At 40.4% G+C, this 22,816-nt stretch overlaps 4 protein-coding genes across 6 annotated transcripts; 1 reads left to right on the forward strand and 3 right to left on the reverse strand.

The window, feature by feature from the left end:
- Nucleotide 1: 1 nt before the first annotated feature.
- On the forward strand, nt 2-2,294 carry LOC128881870 (dynein regulatory complex subunit 2). The gene is made up of 6 exons (XM_054133249.1): nt 2-439; nt 520-772; nt 850-1,067; nt 1,444-1,836; nt 1,904-2,038; nt 2,100-2,294. The coding sequence occupies exons 1-6, from the start codon at nt 299-301 to the stop codon at nt 2,292-2,294; spliced, it is 1,335 nt and encodes a 444-aa protein (XP_053989224.1). The 5' UTR covers nt 2-298.
- LOC128881868 (THO complex subunit 5 homolog) lies at nt 2,076-5,319 on the reverse strand. The gene is made up of 11 exons (XM_054133246.1): nt 5,161-5,319; nt 4,960-5,097; nt 4,661-4,875; nt 4,511-4,586; nt 4,258-4,443; nt 4,054-4,186; nt 3,754-3,993; nt 3,573-3,675; nt 3,304-3,505; nt 2,908-3,202; nt 2,076-2,825 (listed from the first exon to the last, which is right to left on the reverse strand). Exons 1-11 carry the CDS (start codon nt 5,254-5,256, stop codon nt 2,515-2,517), a joined length of 1,995 nt encoding a protein of 664 aa, XP_053989221.1. The 5' UTR covers nt 5,257-5,319; the 3' UTR covers nt 2,076-2,514.
- Nucleotides 5,320-5,621: 302 nt separating this feature from the next.
- On the reverse strand, nt 5,622-13,462 carry LOC128881851 (uncharacterized). Of its 2 annotated transcripts, none has more exons than XM_054133219.1 (7): nt 12,975-13,462; nt 11,905-12,255; nt 11,591-11,811; nt 11,360-11,506; nt 9,946-11,282; nt 8,670-9,043; nt 5,622-7,005 (listed from the first exon to the last, which is right to left on the reverse strand). In XM_054133219.1, exons 1-6 carry the CDS (start codon nt 13,276-13,278, stop codon nt 8,671-8,673), a joined length of 2,733 nt encoding a protein of 910 aa, XP_053989194.1. In that variant the 5' UTR covers nt 13,279-13,462; the 3' UTR covers nt 5,622-7,005; nt 8,670. The 2 variants fall into 2 exon arrangements, with proteins under 2 accessions (XP_053989194.1, XP_053989193.1); XM_054133218.1 differs by having other exon boundaries at nt 5,625-7,888.
- A 3,399-nt stretch (nt 13,463-16,861) lies between these two features.
- LOC128881700 (nonsense-mediated mRNA decay factor SMG8) lies at nt 16,862-22,555 on the reverse strand. Of its 2 annotated transcripts, XM_054132965.1 has the most exons (16): nt 22,181-22,555; nt 21,963-22,107; nt 21,621-21,895; nt 21,320-21,550; nt 21,059-21,252; nt 20,889-20,992; nt 20,629-20,822; nt 20,312-20,551; nt 20,018-20,221; nt 19,831-19,943; nt 19,595-19,750; nt 19,312-19,522; nt 18,517-18,828; nt 18,033-18,212; nt 17,879-17,958; nt 16,862-17,447 (listed from the first exon to the last, which is right to left on the reverse strand). In XM_054132965.1, exons 1-16 carry the CDS (start codon nt 22,219-22,221, stop codon nt 17,326-17,328), a joined length of 2,802 nt encoding a protein of 933 aa, XP_053988940.1. In that variant the 5' UTR covers nt 22,222-22,555; the 3' UTR covers nt 16,862-17,325. The 2 variants fall into 2 exon arrangements, with proteins under 2 accessions (XP_053988940.1, XP_053988941.1); XM_054132966.1 differs by lacking the exon at nt 16,862-17,447 and having other exon boundaries at nt 17,749-17,958; nt 22,181-22,550.
- Nucleotides 22,556-22,816: the final 261 nt, after the last annotated feature.

Raw genomic sequence — 22,816 nt, forward strand, 5'->3', positions numbered from 1 at the left:
CTATTGTATTGTATTTATAAAATAATTTTATACAAGTATTTATTGCAAGTATCGTGATTTTGTACGTAGTATTTTAAACGTTTGAAATATAAATTTATATTTTGTTACGACGCGTCTGAGTGGATTTTATTTGGTCCTATTGGAAACATCATTATTGATCAAACATAACAGGTACGGATGAGACGAAAGCCACATCATGCATCACTCGAGTACTGTGTAATAAAAGGATTAGTCATAGTCATTTGTAATAAAGTGTTTCTGAGAAATCTGTATCTGTGCGTAAGAAAATTGTATAAAAATGATGAGAAAAGGGAAAAGTAAATCCAGCAAGCTGGCTCGAATGAATGAAGAAGAACGTGCACGTTACATGCAGTGTCGTGCTGAAGTTGAACTAGAAGCTAGGAGACGTAAACAGCAATTGATCGCTATTTTCACTAAAGTATTGAATATCGATTAGTATTAATTGCCAAGAATTAATCGCTTTTTCGTTGGATTATTTTTAACGCTGAGTTATTACAGAATAAATTGAAACGCGAGGAAGCATATTCGAGATTGAATATCGCCAAAATTAACGAGAAATGGAGATTCGTCTTGAGACAGATAAAGTTTAGAGAGATCTATGATAACGTGAACCATCTCTGCGAGTCCTTCGGTAGGATGGTCAAATTAAAAGATGGAATAATTAGCAGATTGCACGACGAACTAAAAATAGCAGACGAGGAGCACAGGAGGCTGCAAGAAATTCATATTATCTTAATTAACGATACAATCGGTACACCATCGTTTCGTTTCTATTGCTGCTTGCGAGTTTACCGATGCGACTTAATTCCTTTTATGAATTTTACATAGCGAGATACAAACAGAAATTAAAAGACTTGTACGACACGTACAAGCTGGATAGCGTCAAGTCTGATAGCTTGATCGAATTGCGTCTTTTGCAAAATTCTATGAAAAAGATTAGCAAAGATATTCAAACGAGTATAAGTAAAAGGGAGAGAATTTTAAGCGGCGAGGAATCTGCGAGGAAAACACAGAATGCCATCAACATTCACAACGTCTTATTTTTGGTAATAACTAGACTGCGGATTTTATCCATTTATGATATGAACTAATATAACAAATACGTGCTAAACATTAACGAAAGATACGTGCAATTGTGCACTTATGCGAAATGAAGTTACAATATTATTATTGTAATTGCAGAATATATTCAAGAAGTATTATGTATGTTGAATATATTAAATTAGTATAACAAATACATGCTATAGATGCACTTATGCAAGATGAGATAACAATATTATAATAATTGTAGAGTACATCCAACATACATTATCATTTCTATTATATTATTGTACGTCATAAATGCATAAAATCCACAATCTAGTAATAACATTAGCATAGAAGGTCGAGCAATATTTTACAACTAGATTTGTTGAATTATAGGAGGGCAACGTGGCATCGAATCTCGTGCATCGATCGCTGGTAAACATGGAAAACCTTTGGGAACAGTTAAACAAAGTATTGACTGAATACGAAAGAATGACTAGGCATAAAATAAAACAATACGAATATCTAAAAGGGCAAGATAATATTCATCAGCTGTATGTGTCGCAGTATCACAAAGTACATTTGCAACTGCAAAATGTTGTCGAAAGCTTGAAGCATGATACGCAAGCATTGTCATCGAAGAGGGAAAGTGAGATATCAAAGTTGCAAACGAAAGACATAGATTTAAAGAAGAAGATAAGAAATGTTAAGCAACAATTTACTGCGGTACAAACGGTGGATCTTTTGCAGTTAAAAAAATTGACCGTAACCAGCAATGATGTTTTACTGGTAAAAAAGAAAATGAATATTTTTATATACTACAGTTTTCTCTGTATAATGTTCTCTTTATTCGTAGAACTTGCGAAGGAGTATGAAAACGGGCACTACGATCCTCGAATTAATCGCGATATGTTCTGCTTTGGAACCATTTCTTTTCAACCTCAAGAAATATTTTGTGCAAGATACAGTACACGAATCCTTGTACTCTACTGTAAGGTATTACGAGATAAAGAAATGTTCACCGATATTTTAAACTAAACAAACTATTTCAGATACCTAGCTCGTGCAGTACGATCGATACATTCTGGAAACAGTATAATCATATCACAGCGAACAACATTTTATTAAAAAGGACGCATAAGAAACTGTGCTTAGAGAACAAAAGATTAAGATACAAGTTACGAGGGTATCTCGTGATGCTGTCTGGAGTACCAGCGACGTGTTCAGTCGTTACAGCTTTAATTTAAGTAGGTTATAAGTAGACTGCGGATTTCGTGCGTTTGCGAGGCAATTATTAATATCGTTACATTAATTAATAAAATGCATTCTACGTACACTATGTATATTTTTGTACGTTTTCAATATCAGTGTACGTAAATGGATAAAATCCGCAGTCTAGTTATAAGTCATATAGAAAATATTAATAAAGTATTTCACGCGAATGGATTCGTATATTATTTAACATTATTATCGATGAATAAAGATTCCACCACCTAATTCCAAATACTTGTAAGGTCTGGCGCGAGTACGACCCTTGACAGGATAAAAGAAAATCTTTTCCTTCTGTACCAGACCTTCCGTTTCCAAATAAACGTCGAAGCAAGCTCTTAATCGTTGGAGTTGCGCGGACAACGTCGGAGGTTTTATCCACATGACGTTCACCTCCCTCTCGATATCCCTCAGGATATCTGCAGACGCAGGCGCCATGGCGCTCACGTTGAACACTGGCGTTATTTTTGGATAATCCGGCTTGATAGCTATCCTTGCGATCAACTCATCTGTAACGGATACATAGTGAACTAGTACATAGCGAATTCTTATAAGATTCTTATAAGATTATAAGATTTCGAAATGTCTTACAGCTTTCTCGTCTAAGCGTAGCTTCGTAAAATATGTCCAACGGGGACACTATCCCTTGCTGTTGAAAAGTAGGATTGGCGGACGTGGAATAATTGGTCCACGATATCGTCGTGAACTTTAGTAAAACTGTATTGAGCTTCTGCGGTAGGGGATCGTTCGTGCTGGTGAAAATCGGCAAGTTCCCAGACTCCAACTGCTGGATCTCCGTGCATAGTTTCAATCTTGCTTTCACGCGTCTCTTGATCTCTCTTAGCACACTCTCGACGCTGTCTTGCGTTGTTTCGCTACTCGTGATCTATGAAATATTTATTTAATTCGATTAAGCACGTGAGTAAATACTCATACAAAAATACTTGTCGCTTTTGCACTAACGCTTTTGTATCGAAGTTTGCCTACCTTTTGTTCCCGAATATCAGGCGAGATGAAGTGAATGCCAGCCATTCTTTGCGCCCATTTGTACGGGATTCCTAATCCAAGCGATGAGAATTGGCCCAGATTGTGCCGACTTAATTGATAGTGATTGGCAGGGTTCGGACTCTCCATTCCCAGATCTCTTGGATACAGTTCCCGTAGAATCGATTCTGATACAAGCATATCTCTGCAAGAGATTTAACGATTACACAAGAGTACTAACGTTTGTATAGTTACCACGAAACGTTCTGTACCCAGTGCTGCTGCCTCCGACACCTTCAGTTTTCAACCTCGATTCCACCGTGACCACCTTCAGAAACATTATATAATAAAACTGCAACGTCAACTTTGTTTCATCTGAAAAAAAAAAAATGTTCCAAGTAATTCATTGCGTACTAACTACTATATATACTAACTACCTTGCTCGATACTAACTTTTTATTTTGATAACTATTTTTACGTTCAAGGGATGCTTCTGTAGCAGCTTCGACTTCTTTTCTTCTTGTCTAGCTTCCCTGGATAATCTATGATGCCTCTTTTTGTGAACAGGAGCTTCTTCTATGACGTTCTCGGATAAATTTTCAGGGTCCGAATCGGATTCTTGCAATCCGTCTTGGTTGTTCGCGCGTTTCGCTTCTTCCTCGTCGCCTTCCACTTTTACCGTTATAGTGTTGTCTGAGGCAAAGAGTATTTATGAATATGTATCGAGTAGGGTTCTAACAAAGTATAGCGTACCATAAGCATCTCTGTACGCGCATGCTTTCGCGTAAAGAACATACAACGGCGATGCTAGCAACGTCGCTTTGTGGTGCTCCTGCCTAATCTTTTCTAACGGCAAACCAAGACTTTCTTGTAGCTGTTTACTTGTCTGGAAGTTGAATAATTATTTCCATTTTAATCGGTTAAAATAATACTATGCTGTAAAAGTATAAAAGTTACTTCTAATATAGAGTACAGTTGCGGTGCAAGGTTGTCCAATCGTGATTGCTTCAACTCTATGCTCGACGCTACCGCCTTTTTACTTCCTGTCAATTCGTCGCACAAGACAGCCAGTTGTTTTCTTTGCGTTAGTTCCCATTCTAATTGAGCTAGTCTCAGTTGATGAGGGTTATGTTTCGTTATTTCCTGAAAATGTTAATCTATAATGCATCGAATACAAGCTCTACGTATTATTCGAAGTGGTTCTTCATACCGGTCTAGAAATACTTTCGGGTGCGTGCTTATAAAATTCTTCTTCGGACACAAGTTGTATCAATTCGTCTTTGGATCTGCAAATGGTTATATTTGTTTTTATTATACATAAAATAAGTTTAATGGAATGTTTAGAACGAACCACACGTACTTAAATTGAAGACATTTGATAACTTCCTTTTTCAAGTGCATCACTTCGTATAATAAATTCTGTAAATGTAGATGTCTGCTATCGACGGTGCTTTTTGATGATATAAGAGAATCCCTCGCGAACTTCGTCCGAAACTTTTCCATTCTATTCAATTTCTTAAGTTCGATAAACGCCAACGATGTCTGAATTTGTAGCTCGCGTATTTCGTCTTTAGCCTGAAGAAGGAAGAATTCAGTAGTGTTATTCTAACCTCGAAAGAACGTACGAATTAAACGAATTTTGTTAAATGAAATACGAACGCTTGCATCTCCATTGCCTTTCAGTTTCGCTATTTTATTCATAGCCTTGCGTATACTGTCGCAGGTGGATAGAAAGCTTTCGGAATCATTTTCTGGTAACCTCTCGGTAGCTTCTTTCTCCTCGAAGCTGATTATAACCTATACGTGAAACATGTTTGTATTTAGTATCGAGAACAATTGTTATAGAGACTAGATACGTACTTTATACATGTCTCCATCCTTAACAGATATCCCAGAATTACCACTGACTGATTTTCTTCTCTTCTTTGGATTGTCGGAGTCATTTTCTTTGCCCATTTTATGATACCAGGCAGTATATGTACTGAATATGTTTACCAGGTGATGGTCACAACTTTTTACTCAGTTACCAATCAGAGCGTGTGGCGACTGCGCACCCCGACCAATCAGAGCGCGTGGCGGCCGAGCTCCCTGACCAATCAGAGCGCGTGGCGGCCGAGCTCCCTGACCAATCAGAGCGCGTGGCGGCCGAACTCCCTGACCAATCAGAGCGCGAGAATTTTACTTCCAGCTGTAAAAGAGCAACGCAAGATGGCCGACGTCCCCCGCTTGCTTCATACCGCACCACATCCTTTGACGCCAATGCCCGGTCCCTATATTCCTGAATGATGCTTATAAATATTAAAATATCATATCGAACTTATAAGCATACAATATACTAATCAAGAATTGCCTCGTCTAAAATAACATCCTGCTTCGACTCATGATCGATCATCAATAAGTCGCGTACGATGTTTCTATTACTTTTCGAAATCCAAGATTTTCAGATCCCGATGAATTTTTGCAAATGGTCAAGCGTATAACTAAGGTCCCAACCATAAGCACGTGCTCCCAAAAAAGGCATTCGGATATTTCAGTTTATTTAATTAAAATATACAGTTTTTAAACGCGATCACACATTTGTTCGAGTTCGCCTTCTTCGACCTATTCTTAACCTGAGATAAATCGCTATAAATTTGTCGCTCTCACTGTACATTCCTGTATCCGTGATAAATACTTTGCTTCACGTCCAACCACCAAAACGGAACCATTCTGTCGCTTTAATTCTCCTAAATGTAATAACATTTCTCGTGTATATAAATAAACGCTAGCAAAGATTTTTTGTTTTATTTCATCTCCTATGAGCGTGACCATCTACACATTATTTTTTACACGTACGTAGACAATTTATAAATAATATGTGTATTACATATGCACGTATATATATATATATATGTATACACACACACACATACACGCTTGTGTATATGTATATCTACATATATACTTATATATTTATATGTATATACAGTGCCACTTTTATTGCATGCACCAAGAAGAGATGGTTTACATAATTCGAACATGATTTTCGTTTCGTGGAACGTGTGACACCAATTGGAGTTACTTAAATATACTACTTTTGTCGATTTAGAGAAACATAGTTTCTTCTTGGTCCATGGTACGAATACACTTCATATATATACATATATATACATCTAAATGGTAACTATTGTAGGCACGTGTCATTATTTATATCATATACTTTTCCCTACTCTTTGATATAACTCCGCACTGGCTATGATGAAACGTAAAAATATAAAAATATTAGTAAATTCATATAAACGTATCCTAATATATATTTCCTTATTTTTTTTTTTTTTTGTTGCTTAGATGATCAAACGTTCCCTGGACATAGCAAATCCCTTTACGTTACACATATATATTATATATACAAGACGTCTTTCAGCAGCAGTCCAAAAAATTATATTAATCATTAACGTATCATTCAAATTCAAAATAAAAAATGCAACACCTCTGTTGCACAATATGTAGCTAGTGACGTACCCTAAGCATTTACATTACAAAACGCAAAGTTTTCATGTAAAAGTGAATTCACTACGTCCTTCGATCATTCCCATTATTAATAAAACACGGTTAAACGAACGTTCAATCTAAATCGTCCTGAAGTACATTTTATGCACAGTGCCAACTATCTGCAAACTTTAAATTATCTTGAAGTAATACCACAAGTGGAAAAAAATTGATCTCCTAAAAAAAAAGAAAAAAAAAAGAAGTGAATCGATAGTTCCTACAGTTTCCACGATCACTGTACATTAGGGTGGTCTTTATTTTAATGATCTTTTAGACCTGTGTTACGCATCCTCTAGATACCTTGCAAATACATATGGAAATGGAAATTTTATAAGAAAAAAAGTAATCGATGGAAAATGATTGATCCATGTATTTTCCATTTATATTTTTTGAAGGTTTGGTGCACTTGTTAATATTAACATTAAAAGCTCTGCGAAGGATATTTCTCCTTATGTATTCGCAAGGTATTTCTGGGGATGCGTAACACAGATTTAAAAAATCATTAAAACAAGAACCAACCGACTCTAACATTTCTACAAACGAATTTGTTTTAGATTGCTTTAAGCATAAATCTGAACTTTGTATAATAAAGGTTTTGTTGGTTCGTACCAGTCGCCACTGAAGATTCCCCTGGCATCGTTGAACGAGTAATTAATTAAACACATGCAATGGTAGCGGAATTATGACCAGTGTTTACCACCGTAAGATTCCCTTGGGATTTTGTGCTGATCTCTTAAATGTAATAACGATTACAAACGAATCTTCGATAGCTGACTCGTGCCAACTTCCAAAACGGATTACGTACCTACTACTAGATATCTTAATTTTAAGCCTTACAATATAAGCAATTTATATCCTTTGTTTACTTAACGACTCGTTAATTCCCTTAAAGACGTTTTCTCGTAGAAGGCTAACATTCAAAGGAATCGTTGAGAAAAAGGTAATTTCTACAAATTCACATATACACACCTTCGACACAGGACATTCTCTACTTCTTCGATTATCACACATTTTTATACATATATATTCGTGTACTTTCTTAAATTCCCTTGTCTATAATCTGTAAACATGATACGAGGATATTAGAAAGCAATAAAATAATGGAAGGAGTCTTTCTCTAACAATTATTCCGTTGACTCTACGAAAGTGAAGGTGGACAAGGATATAATCAGAATTTTTATGATACATCTTGCTAGTAGGAAAAAAAAAACAACAACAGCAACACCGTTTCACTCGAAACCGAGAATCTAATCGTGCTGAGGAGTGAGAAAGGCTCGTTGGACAACAGTTAAACATTGCAGCATTGTATGAGATCCATATCAGGCCACGCTTGACGTTATTGGAAATCGTCTATGTCTATATTATTGCTAGCCGTTATTTAAATGTAAAAGTATGCAAATATGTAAAATATCCATTCTTCACCCGTGACGTGCCATGGAAGTCGTAAATTGCCTGTATCGATGACAAACTGCTGCCACGCTTAACGTTTACATGGTGTACTTACTATTAAATGAGAACAATTTAAGGGCAGGCGGACGCTACGTTACAAACGATAAAAGAAAAAGAAAAATGTACGCTTTCTATGAAACGGTTGGTCCATCAAATGCAAATTCAATTTTCGCTGTGTCTGGAAAGTCGCGAGAGAGGTGCGAATAAAATCCTTGTCTACGGCACGTTTGCACTTATATGTTTCAAGATAAAATGCAACAGTACAGACGAGACGATCTTGAACAGGATACCTTTCATAGAAATGGAAAGTAATACGCAAAGGATAAACACGTCGAGGGTACAAGACGATACCCTGTGAACAAGTAACGTACAATTAAATCGCGTCATCCTACCTCATTTGCCGAGTCGTTTGATGCGCGATCGCGTGCTCAACGACCTAGCGCTCGGATTGTAAGGCGACTTGACTCTCTTAGCCATCCCAGAACTAGGGTTACACCCCGCGTTCGTTGGGCTGATCGTGGAACAAGCTCCGTTCCCAGTATTGTTGCCAGTTTGCTTGATACTGGACGTTAGGGAGGACGATCTTATTCTACTCGACTGTAGAAACCCGTTGTTATTCGGCTGCTTCAATTTGTTTGGCAAAGAGAGCCGATTCTGCTTCACTAGTCCGTACTGGTGTACTAATTGTGCGGATATCGTGTGGCCAGTTATGTCCACGTTACGCGAACGCAGAGTTTTTACGGGAGTCGCTGCAATCGTGTCCGACCTAAAAGAATATACAACAATTTTATATGAAGATTAAAAGATAGTTGTTCACCCTTCCTCGGGTGAGGGTAGAATGCAAGACCTTTACAGATTTCGTTTCTGTTTAAGAAAATGTGCTACTATATTCGATACTTTTTCTTTGGATACGTATGATCAAAGTTTCATTGTTAGAATACAGTTTTGGAAAAATTGGTTGCAAGTAAGATTGTAACTATGAGGAATTCATATGCTTGACAGTGTTACTTATTATCCCAGCGAATAATTGTTTTAATATTTCTTGCATCGAATGGAAAATTTCTATTCGTAGGAAAGGCGTACTTGTTAATATTAACATTCAAAGCTCTACAAGGATATTTCTCCTTATGTATTCGCAAGGTGTTTCTGGTGATGCGTAACATGGATTTAAGAAATCATTAAAACAAGAACCAACCAACTAGTAAGAATTCTTTACATAAGAAAGTTTTAGTAAGCATTACACTGAAAATTTATTGAAAATTCAATGTGCGTTTTTGTGTAAATTAAAAATATAATTAGATAAGCTCAATTGGAAAAAGGTAATATCCATCCATGGGGAACCCTATAACACTATACTGTCTTCAGTACGCTACCATTGAGCTGCAATCTTGCTCGCAAGCAAGTTTCGCAAAGTCTTTATTGCAACAATGAAACTTTACTAGTATAGAAAGTGTACAAGTGTAGGAAAATCTGAGAATGCGTACAAATGCAAAAATATATAAAATATCAACGTTAGAAGATAAACCATGTTTCCATTTCAGTTTCTTATTCTTTCTGTTCTCCATCCGTGAAACTATCAATTTGCATGAACATTCGTAATTAAAAAAGTATCGAGTGTCTGCCCTCACAACACAATATTTTCTTAAACAGGAGAGCTAGTAAACGAACCTGAGCCATCGTTGGGGAACAGTGGTGCTATCCGAGGAGCCTATGATGGACACGGTCCGATTTATCCTCCGCTCGCTGCAACCGGTCGACCTGTTGCTTCTCCCCTGATCCCACTCTCTCGCGCCGAGACTAGCGACCCACAGTTGCTTCAATAGACCCTTGATGGAGGGCCTCCGTATAGCTTTCACAGGCGTGGCTTTTTTCCCCAAACTTCTTTGGTAAGTGTTCAACGAAGAGAGCCTTTCCTGGATGGGTACAGTGGTGGTGCTTCCCGCGGATCGAGCGATGTTGGTCTCCGCGTTAGGCCAACTGCCGCTGGCATCCTTCGTGGACTGATTCGCCGGATCGTTCTCGTCGACGGGATTAGGTCTATCTTCGGACCTCGTTCTCCTCTTCGCGCAGGGTTCTTGTAATACTCGTGGCTCCTCTGTACCAATCACGCCTTGCGATATTGCACTGTGTCTTCGCTTGGTACTGATGTCGGTCGTTTTACTCGCAGAGTTCCTCACATCCTCTTCCATGGTCTTTCCCGTTACGGACATCTTCGTTCCTCGAGATTTAAACCTCGAGTTAACGTACGTCTTCGTTTCCAGCGATCCTGGCTCCGCGACGGCGTTACGCGAATGGGAATTCAAGCTATGCCTCCTACTCCTCGCGTTTCTGGCTTCCGTCCTCGAGGCAGAGAACAGTATGTGCTGTTTGTGATGCGATCCGTTTAAAAGCTTCCCCTTCGCCTCGTTTTCGCTGCACGTGTTCCCGGTGGCCACCTCGCTGCTCTCGAAATTAGTACCAACGTGAGAATGTACGTTATCACATTCACCAGAAAATGCACTTTGGTGTATCACATTCGAAACATCGTGGTCGTTGCTCCCACCCTCCGATTGCTGCGACGTTAGACCATCCTGATCGATCGGTGTACTAGCTGCTTCCGTCTTCTCCTCTTTATCGAGACTCTCGACTTTCTCCAACGGGACTGTTTCTAATTTTAAATTATCTAGCTCTACAGTTTTCTCGACTATTTCGTGGGATATCGTTTCCGTGACTTTGAAACCGTCTTCCTCGAAGGACTCGTCGCCGCTTGCCTCGTCCTTCGACTGGTGACTTATATCGAGATTCTCCGTGAGCGATACTTTCTCTAATCTCGTATCTTCCTTCTCCTCGATTCCTCTCGAAAGGTCTGGCTTTCTGAAGTCGATGTTCAGATTCGCTGGGGGTCTTGGTATGCTGGGAACGACCGGGTCGCAGGCAGGTTTCTCTATGCTCGCGGTATCGAGTGCAGCTGCGGGCGTGTGGATGCTGTGATGCGTTAAGGCACATTCCTTCTGACTCAGTAGAACCTAAGAAAATTAAGATTTTAGCGATGATGTAAGTTGTCTAACTTAATCTTGAGCTTCTTTAATTAAGGAATAGGTACCTCGCTACGAGATGGACCTGGCGGATCCAACATTAACGTTACAACGCTCGTATTATCAGCGCGTAATCCTTTCTCTAACCACGTCTCTAACGCTCTATCTACTAGACTCTTCGACGGATTGATCCACAATTGAACATTATCAGCTTGCTGTTCAAACAATCACAATGTCATCGTTAACTCAAACATATCGGATACTTAAATCATTGGCGTAAACATGTAATTGAAACACACTTCGTTACACGTTTGCTGAGAAGCAATCAGATGTTTCTCGTTATGCCTGTCCGCTGCTTGAACAATGGCCACTGCAGCTTGCGGTGTCAACATGTTCCACAAACCGTCTGTCCCGAAAATAAGGCAACGATGTGACTCAACATCAATCGCAACGACTTTCACGTCTGGCTCAGGAGACACGACGAATGTATCCAATTCGGAATTGTAACTCCAAAGATCGCCTGAAAAATCCATTACGGATCCATTCAGATTGCGCATGGAAAATTAAGAATTTTATTGGTTTCACAAAGGTGGATAACTATGAAGATACATACCTAACGACCTAGCAACAGCCAGGAATGGGATTTCGTCTATATGAGTCGATCTTCGAACTGGCCCCTTGTGTCCTATACGAGGTCTGTTCCATACCACTCTCGGAACACCAGATTTACTGACTACCTTACCACCGGACTCGCGTATCCTCATCATCTCCGGTCCGCTTTCCGGCTTGTGGTCTTTGGTTAGAGCCTTAGCTCGCCATTCGGGATCGCTGTCTACTTGGTACCCCAGTATTATGCCGGAATCACCCACGTGGCCTATGTAGATCTTGCGTTTGCGAATAAATGCTATGCTGGCCGTTGTCCCGGCTGTGGATGGCAATCCAGAGGCAGTTCTCGGCCATTTGTCTGTTGCAAAAGTACAGTTCTCGTTAGATTCTTGTAGAGGAAATTAAATGCGCGATGATCGGCGAGAATTAATGATATACTCATCTATTACGTGTGTATGATATTGTTAAAGAAAGATGGGGCTTTGAAATGAGAACCGTAAGGAAGGTATAAACATGTATAGACTAATACATTTGTGGTGGTACGAACTATTGCCATTTCTTTGTATATAATGCTCGAAGCGGACTTGTTAATGAATAAAACTCAGGATACTTTTTCACTGGGTTCGTTTCATGAAGATGGATACACAAGCTTGTATTTCGTTGTAGCTTTGAAAATCTGCAATTAATTCACGTTTCATGACTAAAACTCGAGATCCTTTTGCTTTCAACGAATATCTGCAAGCTCGTGAAAAATAAATGAAACGATTTAAAACGAATAATTTCGACGAAGTTCCGGTTACTTGAATCGTCGTTTAAAAATCCCCGCCAATATTTTGTGGTACTAATAATATCGGTCGAAACTTTCAGGTTAGTTCTGGGGATTACATAACCTAAATTCTAACCTAATCAAGCACAGGTGGTGGGGGAAATACGCGGGACAATGACAGAAATTCTCGCGGAAAATAGGAATACTATGGATTTTCGAACGGATAGGTTCGCGGATTAGTCGAATATTCCGAATAAAGGCGGGAAAGCAGGACGGTAACGGAACAGGAAGTCCCTGTACGAGTCTCTCACCGAGCTCCCGCCACATCGCGTAGTGCGTGTTCACGTATCCGTCTCTGATGGCTCTGAGCACGTCCTCGTCCCGATCGCTCCAGAAATTTTTCTGCTTGACGATAACGTTCATCAGGTGCTCCTTGGCGAACGTGGCGGCTTCGCCGCCGCCGTGGCCGTCGAATATCCCGAAGAAGGCGTATTCCAGGTCTTTGTCATCCGGTGTGGACTGAAAGGCCACGCTGAACATGTCCTCCATGTACTTGCGACCGCCCTGATTGCAGTGTCCGGTCACTCTTAGGTTAACCCCGATACTTAACGGCATGGTGGTGCACGCCGACGGCAGCCGAACTGAACGGAGAAATTTTCTGGGTTCGCTGCGCAACGGTTCAACGCGTACACGGGAACGGAAGCCTCGTATTTACTGGGCAGGTCCGCGCGTAGCTCGAGGGACGCACGCACACTCCAACGATCATGGCCCCACACGGCACAATGACGTTGCGTGCGAAGGAGAAGGGCGCTGCGATGCCAGATTCTGCTCCCCGCTCGCGCATGCGCGCCGGGGTGAGCCGAGCACGCAGGAGTGTAGTTACGGGAAACGGTGCGGGGATACCGATCAGAGGGTCCCACGATGACTTTACGAGGATTTTTTCGATCGGCTTCTGGACGGTGGTAGAGGTTTTTTTTACAACTTTTGTCTAAACAATTTCGTTCTGTACGTTAACAAATTCGAGTTGTCTTTTGATATAGATATATTCTTGATTAACATTTGAAAAATCTGATTAATTTTCAAAAATTCCTAGCTCTCTTAATAACGAACATTTTCAATTGAAACTTCTTTTTCGTGTAGATCTCACGGAACCCTGTAACATATACGAAATCTTTTTCTAAAGTGAATACCAAATTTTTTCAAGAATTCTCAAGCCCCCTCCCCATCTGTCGATTTTGGTAAGTAACTAAAACATTCCAGAAAAATTATTTTCCACTTTCTTGGTCAAAATGAAGCATTTTTCGTTAAATGATATATAAGCGTGATTTGTATAGTTTATGAGAAAAAAAATGTCTAAAGATAAGAAGAAAAATGATTGAAAAAAAAAAATCGATCCTATGAAAAAATGTTTGAAACAAAAGTTGTACATCCCGACAAGATATGAAATTGTTGTCGAATATATTTTTTCAAGATGCGATTACTTTTCGAGATATTTTCGTTAGAACGTTTACATCTTTCGATGCACGTATTGAATGTTTTTTTTCGTGAACGGTGAAAATTACGCTTGTGTATTGTTTAACGAAAAATGCTTCGTATTGACCGAGAAACTAAACAATAATTTTTACATAAAATTTAAAAAAAAAATGTACAACTTACATTCATTTAAAATATGATACCATAATATTTACAATGAATATAATTTATAAACTAAACGTAATAATTATATTAAAATTATATTAAACAAAAACTTGGTTCTTAGCCCTAAAGCCTTAAAATTCGTTACGCTTCTATTCTATATTCGTTATACTTCTATTTTTCTGTGGGGGGCGACTAAGGCGCCAGTTTCATTGTCGTGCTAGATATTTTACTGAGGCCAGAGACAGCGCGCATGCGCGAGCGGCAGCCATCTTGGCATCGCAGGTAAGGCGAGAGGGGTCGTCTCCCCTCCGCGATTACCCGTCGCCAGCGCTCGAGCGACGTTTCTCGAGAATCTTCAAACGGAAGATTTTCGAGCGGGCTAAAGGCTCTTTCACACTAGCCAGGCTCTGAAGTGTGGGTGAAAACTCTTATCTAGACGAGAGTTTCGCACAATTAACCCTAACTAACGATATGCTTCGACTTAGGCTTCTACAATTCCCGCGATATGGGTATTAATAACGTGGCATTCTCAAGTGAGCGTTCAACACTGGCCAGAGGAATCGTAGACGGCGCTAGTGTGAATGCTCAAGGCGCGACCATCGTAATTTTTTCTTTACATTGAATAATGCAATTACTCGTTGAATTACAAAAACGTCGGGTAAACGATCGAGGGACGTGTCTGAATTTAAAAATTTAATTTTAAACGTTGGAACTTACAAAGATACCCGCCATTTTTGTTAGATTTACGAGTACCTTTTAAGTAGCGATATATTTATATTTTTAAGGTACGTATACCGATTTATGGCGTCCCTGAAGGGAGTATTCGGATAGTTAGGAGTTAACAGGAAACGCGGCCGGGAAATTTCCAAAAATTCTCCCTAAACAGCAATACGGTAACATTACCTCGGTTATATTACGCTCGCAAGCGACCGCACCGCACGCTGAGCGGGATCGCTCCCCCCTCGCCTCCTAACCTATCTTCGCCGATCCCCACCGCCGTGGAAACTTTTACCCCCCCGTCCCCCACCCCGCCGCCCGGACACACACAACAGACAACCGATCAACGTCGGTGCTATTCATGCCGCGCATCTCGACTCACGCAGTTGCTGCGTTGCCACGTCTTCTGCCTTCCAACTTGAACTTTCTTGTCCAGATCTCGACTTCGTCGAATTCTTTTCGAAATAACGCGTTTCAAAGAACGAATCTACAAGATACGACTCGTCGTATCGACTGTACATTATTTAAGAACAGCAGAATTACACGCGTACGTATAGCAAGGTCGAGAAACACGTTGGTATACTTTTTGGTAGCGTGTGCAATTTTGGTCATTGTTGGATTTAAGTTTCCCTCGCGGCGCATTGTTTTTAATCCGAAATTCAAAACGTTTGCCATCGTTCGTATATCGAATACGAACCGAGTACGAGTCAGACCGAGGCTCGAATAACAAATAACGCTGGTTTGTTTGAGGAGTCACGCGGGAAACGTGGCGTTGCATCGAGTGGAGAGCAAACATTCTGTTTCGCCAGGCGCTCCGTAGTTATCTCTCTTTCCAAGAGCAAAACACAGGGGCACGTGTTTGAACTTGTTAGGCAGGCGACGTGGCAACGTCGCGGGTCTCGTTCAAAATAGCACTACCAGCTGGCGGCTATCGCTTAACATCCGATAGGTTCGCGATCGCTCTCGTCGCGAAAATTGACAACGATTCCATCGATATTTTATTTCGCGGGTAAATTTGCAATGAAAACGGGAAGTAAGGAGTCCTTTATGATTTGCGGGGCATAGACGACACGGTCGATGTGTGTCATCGATTACATCATCTCCCCAAAAAAGATGGCCGCCCCCCTTCCTGCACGAAACAGTTATGCACTGCGCTGATCAGTACATCGGCCATTTTTTTTTTTTTTTTTTTTTTTTGGCAGATTAATATCAAATCGAACGATACGAGGATCACGTAGAAAATAAAAATAATGAATGAATTTATGTTGGATAGATATCGAATTAGGAAATTTAAAGAGAATTTTCAGTTTATAGGCGCTTTGGCCGAGGAACGATAACTGGGCCGCCATCTTGCGATGGTTAATAGAACTATGGAATGATGTAGAAATTGAATGTTCACGAAAATTGTTTTTTTAAGATTCCTATCTCAAAACCGATAACCGAAGCGTATCCAACGCCGATCATTTCTACGATTTACGGAATAAATAGTTGGAAAATAAAAATTGAAAACTCAAATTTACGTTACCTCTGCACATCCGCCTACAATCACTTTCTCCTTTGATAACGTTTCACACGCAAAAAGACTTCGTAAACCAACTTTAAAAAAATATCAGCTTGTAGAGGATGATAAGACGAAACTTTTTTATCTTTACAGTTTATTCATAGGACGCTTAGTTTCGAAAATAAAAATTGAAAAGTTAGAAATTCGTTGCAAAAATTGAATTTCAGGAAAGTCTTCCGAGTTTTTAATTTTTATCTCCGAAACTAAACGTCGTATAAATAAACTGTAAATATAAAAAAGTTCCGTCTTATCGTTCCCTGTAAGCCTGTATTTTTTTTAAATTCACACCTCTAAGAATCGTCTCGCGTATTTAAAATGTACGAATGAATTAAATAAATGAATATAATTGAATAACAGGCGTATTGGTTTTCCCCATACAAAAAGCGACGATTTCAATTTACAAAATATTAATAACTGTGTACAATCGAGAGACTTAATTTAATGTAGCAACGTTTAACGTTTCGTATAAAATTTTACGAGCCACCTTTCGCGCGGAATGGCAAGCTTGAGAATTTATACGCGGGAATTCTCGAGCGCCAGGTTGAATCACACGGGCACCTCTCCCTCTAAACAAGTCCGTGCAGGTTCAGTCGTGTCTGAACGGACGTGAACGGACGTACTTAAAGTTTCCCGACGATCCTGACCTGTTGCTAAGCCGCAGTTGTGCCGCATAGAGTGCTGAGTCGTTCGACGATATTCTGTTTGAGATGCGATGCAGTATCTTGTTCCAAAATCGTTATCAATTTTTATGATACACGTTCAATTATTCCACGTGCTATTTCCAATGCAGTTTCAATTGTTATCGTATTGTTCGTAACTTCGAGGTTTCCAGTCAATAAAAATGTAAACTTGAAACATATTCTGATATCTGAAATTTGTCACAATATTTCTCATTCTCTTTATTCAAGTAACAAGAAGTGAAATATCGGGGAAGAAAGATTTCTAGTTCACTGTTCTACAGAATTATTTTAGAATAACATTCCTATCGCATAGCTAAGTAAAAAGAACGATGATTTAAGATAAATTATTTAAGAATACCAATTGTATCGTACTTTCACAAAATTGTTATAGCCACTTGTCAGCCGATAATTATTCTAATTGTAATCGCTACTGCAAGAATAACATTTCGCACATATTCTCACAGGGAATTAATTAAAATCAGTCTAAAGTATTGACTAAACACATAACTTTCTATTTACAAGACATATCGACATGTTTTGGTACAAAGTATTATTTATAACAAGAATTAAATACTGCGTTATTTCTTTTCTGGAACCACTTCGCTGATTCCATACATACCTGCCAGTAATCTTCCATGGGAAGTTGGTACCGGTTCTTTTGGAGCCAAGTAGGGCCCCTTCTCGTCCATGTATACATACCTAAATTTTCGTTAAGAGAATTTCTTAATTTGTTTAAGTTAAATATTCTTAGAAGGATATTCGTAGAAGGATACGGTAGCCTCAAGACCCAGTAGGCACTTTGAGAAAGCTTTATAGGTTCGTCGCAACCGGTTACGAAAATTGGACAGGGCGGAGGTCCGGGTTGAACTCGAGGGTTCAACGTGACGTGGACAGGAGCCTTCGGAGTCACCACGTGGATCCTCATTAGCTGCGCTATCAGCGGTTTCGTTTGCCTAAATGATTACTCAAGTGTGAGCATTGTTACCCACACCTGGACAGAGATATAAATAACACAAATTAACGCGTTGATCGCCATGTAACTCGTACTGGCGAGTGAATGCCAAAAACAAATAAATTTAATCGAAATTGAAGGATTTCGATAAAGTCAGAAATGTAGACATCACTATAAATGTTTACGTTTTCAATGGCCTGTAAATAAAATTCGATCCCAATAGAAATTTTTAAGAGTATGGGAATCAACGCGTTAAACGTAGAACAATTTCGCTCGGTGATTTATCGGCGTGGTTGGAGTTTCACCTGCAAGGACACGGGAAGTAAAGAGGCATATCCGCGGTGCTGGATGTTACTTTGTTCCCACTATCCTTGACGATCCCGTTTCCTGTTGCTTTCAGGACCTTGTCGGGCGCGGACGCCATGAATCTGTGGCCCCTTGGACACTCGTACTCCACCCCGACGAATATCTTCACGACGAATTCCTTCCCGCCTTTGGACTTGCGACCGCGAATGGTGTTCATGTTCTGGAAGTTCTTCCCTCGCGGACAGTAACCGTGGTTCCCGTGGTCGCCGATCGTGGGCCAGAGGGAACCTCTTTCCTTCTGATGCTCCAATCTAGCAAAAGGGAGAAAATATATGAGATGTCAAATACAAATTCAACCCTTTGCACTCGAGAGGTGACTCTCAGATAAAATGATTGTCGGCGAGGTAAAGGTGACCTTATTCTAAAATCTAGATAGCTTAGAATTCATAGCAATAGAATGCTAAGAAACATCTCGAGTTGCTGGCAGATACCAGGAAAAAAGGCCCGGAGTGCACAGGGTTAATGCAAAAATAGTGGAACGTCTTCAAAGTTCTTCGTAGTTCTCCAAAGTTGGAGTTCCGGAGTCTCCATATGTTGAAATTAAATGACTTTGGAATTAAAGCCTCCATGAATTATAATAATTGTGGACATACTTATACGGTGGTATACATCCACCTTTTTAATATCCTCTTTGTTCCAAATGAAAGTAATCAACAACCCATATCTTGATTCCAGATATGGCAAAATTTGACGAGACAGTGCAAAGGGTTAATTTGTCTACTTAACTTACTCACCTTACGGTTACGTCCCAGGGTAGGAGAAAGGCGGAGGTGGGTAGGACCCCAGCCTGGTGCTGGAGGCCCAAGTTGTGGGAGTATAAGCTGCTCGGGCCGAGGCAAACCAACGACCAGCTGGAGAACTGCGGTAGGAGACCAGCCGGGGATTCCGTGTGCAGCATCCCTGGGAGGTACTCCGTCGTCGATGGCTGTCTGACCAGGGACTTCTCTGTTGAGAGATTCGGATCGTTGAATTCGTTGCGTTAAAACAGCTAGAAGAGATCGTCCAGAAAATAATTACCTTTGTTGTCCGTGTCGCTGTCCGAGACCTCTATCACGACCTTGTGCGCGTCGCTTGGCGTCAGACTGGTCTTGTTACTGAGTTTGGGGACGTCCTCGTTTGTCTCGCTCGTTTGCTCCGACTGGCCTCCGCTGCCGTACGGAGTGCGAATGTCGTCTTCGAATTACAGTTTTAAATTATAGTAAACTTCACGATAAGGTTACTACGCTAAGGTTAATACCATTCAATGTATGTACCATTCAAGGTGTTGACTCCAAGGCTGCAGGCCTGAGTGTTCCCTCTCGGCGTTGGCGATTCCACGTGGCAGAAGGAGTCCTTCCGTTTCGTGACAGAAAGCAATTGTGCTGGTCTGCGAGGTAGATAGAGAAAGATGTCAAGCAGAGAGATTTGAGCAGTGTCTCGTTAATGTTTGGATCACTTCACCTATAGTTATGCGTACTAGGTTGGAAAACCGGAAACTGTATGTTCTCCAGTTGCGCGCAGCCACACTGTTTCGCCAGAATCTGGAAGTAGTCGTAGTTGGCTTGGCGAAGGCTGAAGGGGTCCTCTCGGGAACCTTGGCAGCGACCACAGTTGCAAGCACATATGTATCTGACTCCGCTGCAGTGCTCCCTGATCGGCAAGTCGCTGCGAAACGAAACGAGCTTTCGTTTCTATGTAACGCGTAGAATATAATAATAAGCTAACTGTGTTGGTAACTGTTGCAAGCCTTCGTACTTGTCGCTGTCTCTGGGCTCCGGTTGTTCTCCGCCTCCAGCTCCGTCGCTCCCACCTCTGTGGGTAGGGTTCGTGCAGGGGTTGCCTGTTAGAGATAGAACCTCGCACATTTGCCTTCCGGACCGCCAGTGCTTCTCGCATTCAGCTTGTAGCTTCTCGTTGAACTCCTCGAACAGCGGACCACGCGCGTGCATCTCGAAAACTGCCATCGCGTGAGCCAATTTCGTCTCGTGATACGCTCTAAAGTGAACATTAGAAACTTTACCAACTCCCAAACAATCTTAAACCTATCTAAAACGCAAACGTTAACGAAATACCTCGTATAATGTTGAGGTAGGTTCTCCTGGTAAGTTTGCAGGGCCCTAGGAAGCACTTTGCTGCATCTGCTCTTGCTAAATTTAACATCCGTGTCCAACAGATTGTGCAAAGTTAGGAATTCCTTGTCCGTCCCATGAATGAAGAAGTCGTAGACCTTGTTTACCACTTCGCAAAATATTCCTACGGTAGGTATCTAAAAGAAAAGATTCTTTTGCGAATTCAAGGCTGCGATTACGAATCTTTAAGTTTGAATTCTTACCTCGAAGTACGCGGGGACGGAATGTCGGCCAACGTTGTCGTCGAAGCCTCTCGCGAAAGCCAGATTTATGTGTTGCTGTAGAAACAGTCTGAAGGAACGAGTCTCTGCGAATGCATAATAAAAGTATAATAGTATCTTTGACGAATTTATTTCGGTTACTTCCTACGTACCAATTTCTGTATCGTCCATTTGAAGATTCGAGTCCTGACTGGCTAGGCTTCTCGAAGTACTACCACCGGAACTGGCTTTGCAGCTTTGTATCAGTTTTCTCGCCATGTAACCGAGGATGTCTTTGGACTCGGTGGTGCCAGTGTTTACGTAAACAAATTCCTGGTTCGCGGGAATCGCAAACAGAGAATTCGAGCTAAACATTGAACGTATTTAGTCGAATAAAACAATTTTAAGTATCTTCGTATTGAGTAATTCGATACCTAATATTAGTTACTATACGATTTTTCCTTAACACATGGTAAATTTGATCTTCCAAGGAATGCTCTAGTTTCTTTATGTTTGCTCCGCTAGCAGAATCTTGGAACACAGCAGGACAAGTTTCGAAATAGAACAGTACTCTCGGAGAGCAGGGTCGGACGTTGGACACCCAATCTTTGGGCAGACTGTAAATACAGCTGAGAACATCGGAGAGTTGGGGGGAAATTTTTTGCCTGAGAAAAATATAGTATTATCAGAAGTTTCAAAGTAGCACGCTAGGAATGGCGAGAATGCGACAATTACCTCACGATGTCCATTGCTCTGAATAAATGTACATAACTGTAATCGAATGTGTGAGTGGGGTGAGTGAGAACGATAACATGAGATATATGAAACAGAACGAGCAACGCTCTGGCGTATTTGTCTCTCATATGAGCCCACACACTGAGGAAGTCCTTGCAGTCCTGCTTATCTATGAATCTATCGTACTCCATTAAGAGAGTGTGCGTATCTAATAAACCCCGTAAATGCAAATATATAGTCTTTTCTTTAGAATCGTAGTATCCTTCGATTTCGCACTGAAAATAATATAATACATTAGTCGGGATCACTGGTGCTTGCTTTGGTATACTACACAGTTCTTACGAAAGAATCCTTGTCCACTTCCGGTTCATCCAGGAGGTCCACTTGAAGAATAGAACCGAGCATACTTGTCTTGCATCCTTTCACACGATACTGTGACTTCCCAAACACGGACACGATCACTACCTTCTCATCTGTGTGTATAAAACTGAAACAGAATCATCAAATGTTATCAGTACCTAGCAAAAAGAGTTATCTCTTTAATTTAAGTAGACAATTACCTATCCACGTTGCATGGAAGCCGAAATTTTTGGGGTCTCATTATATGTCTATGTTTATGTGATACAGAGGTAATACGTTCGTGACATGGGTCACATCAGGATGTTTACGACATATTACAGTACATTTGCATTTTTTGTCGCTGTTTATTACTGTTGGAGACAGAATAAACTAGAGGGTAGTTTCACAGACCCGTATTATTGTTTGTTGACGTTCATTTAGGTTAGGACAGGTTGTAAGCAAATTATGAATACTCTGTACAAAGAAACAGACGGGACTAATGTTTAAACTTATGATTAACGACATCTATGGAAAAATGGCAAAGTTTATAGTGAAACAGTTTCGTATTTCGATGGTAAGTGTCGCGGAGATAGTATGGAGAATATTATCGACGATTCTGAGCACATGAAACAAGATGGCCGCCACTCACGCATGCGCACTGTTCTTAGCGTCAGTGAAGTATCTAATACGACAATGAAAATGGTGCCTTGGTCGCCCCCCAAAGAAAATATTAGGTCATCCTTACAAGTAATGTCATTTTTCGAAATCGATATTCGTATCGATAATCGTAAACGTATTAACGATTTCGTTCCATAACCTTTTCTCACCTTTCAATTACCGTCTTAATTCCATCTTTC

The sequence above is a fragment of the Hylaeus volcanicus genome, chromosome 9 (assembly GCF_026283585.1).
Source record: "Hylaeus volcanicus isolate JK05 chromosome 9, UHH_iyHylVolc1.0_haploid, whole genome shotgun sequence".
Taxonomy (NCBI): Eukaryota; Metazoa; Arthropoda; class Insecta; order Hymenoptera; family Colletidae; genus Hylaeus; species Hylaeus volcanicus.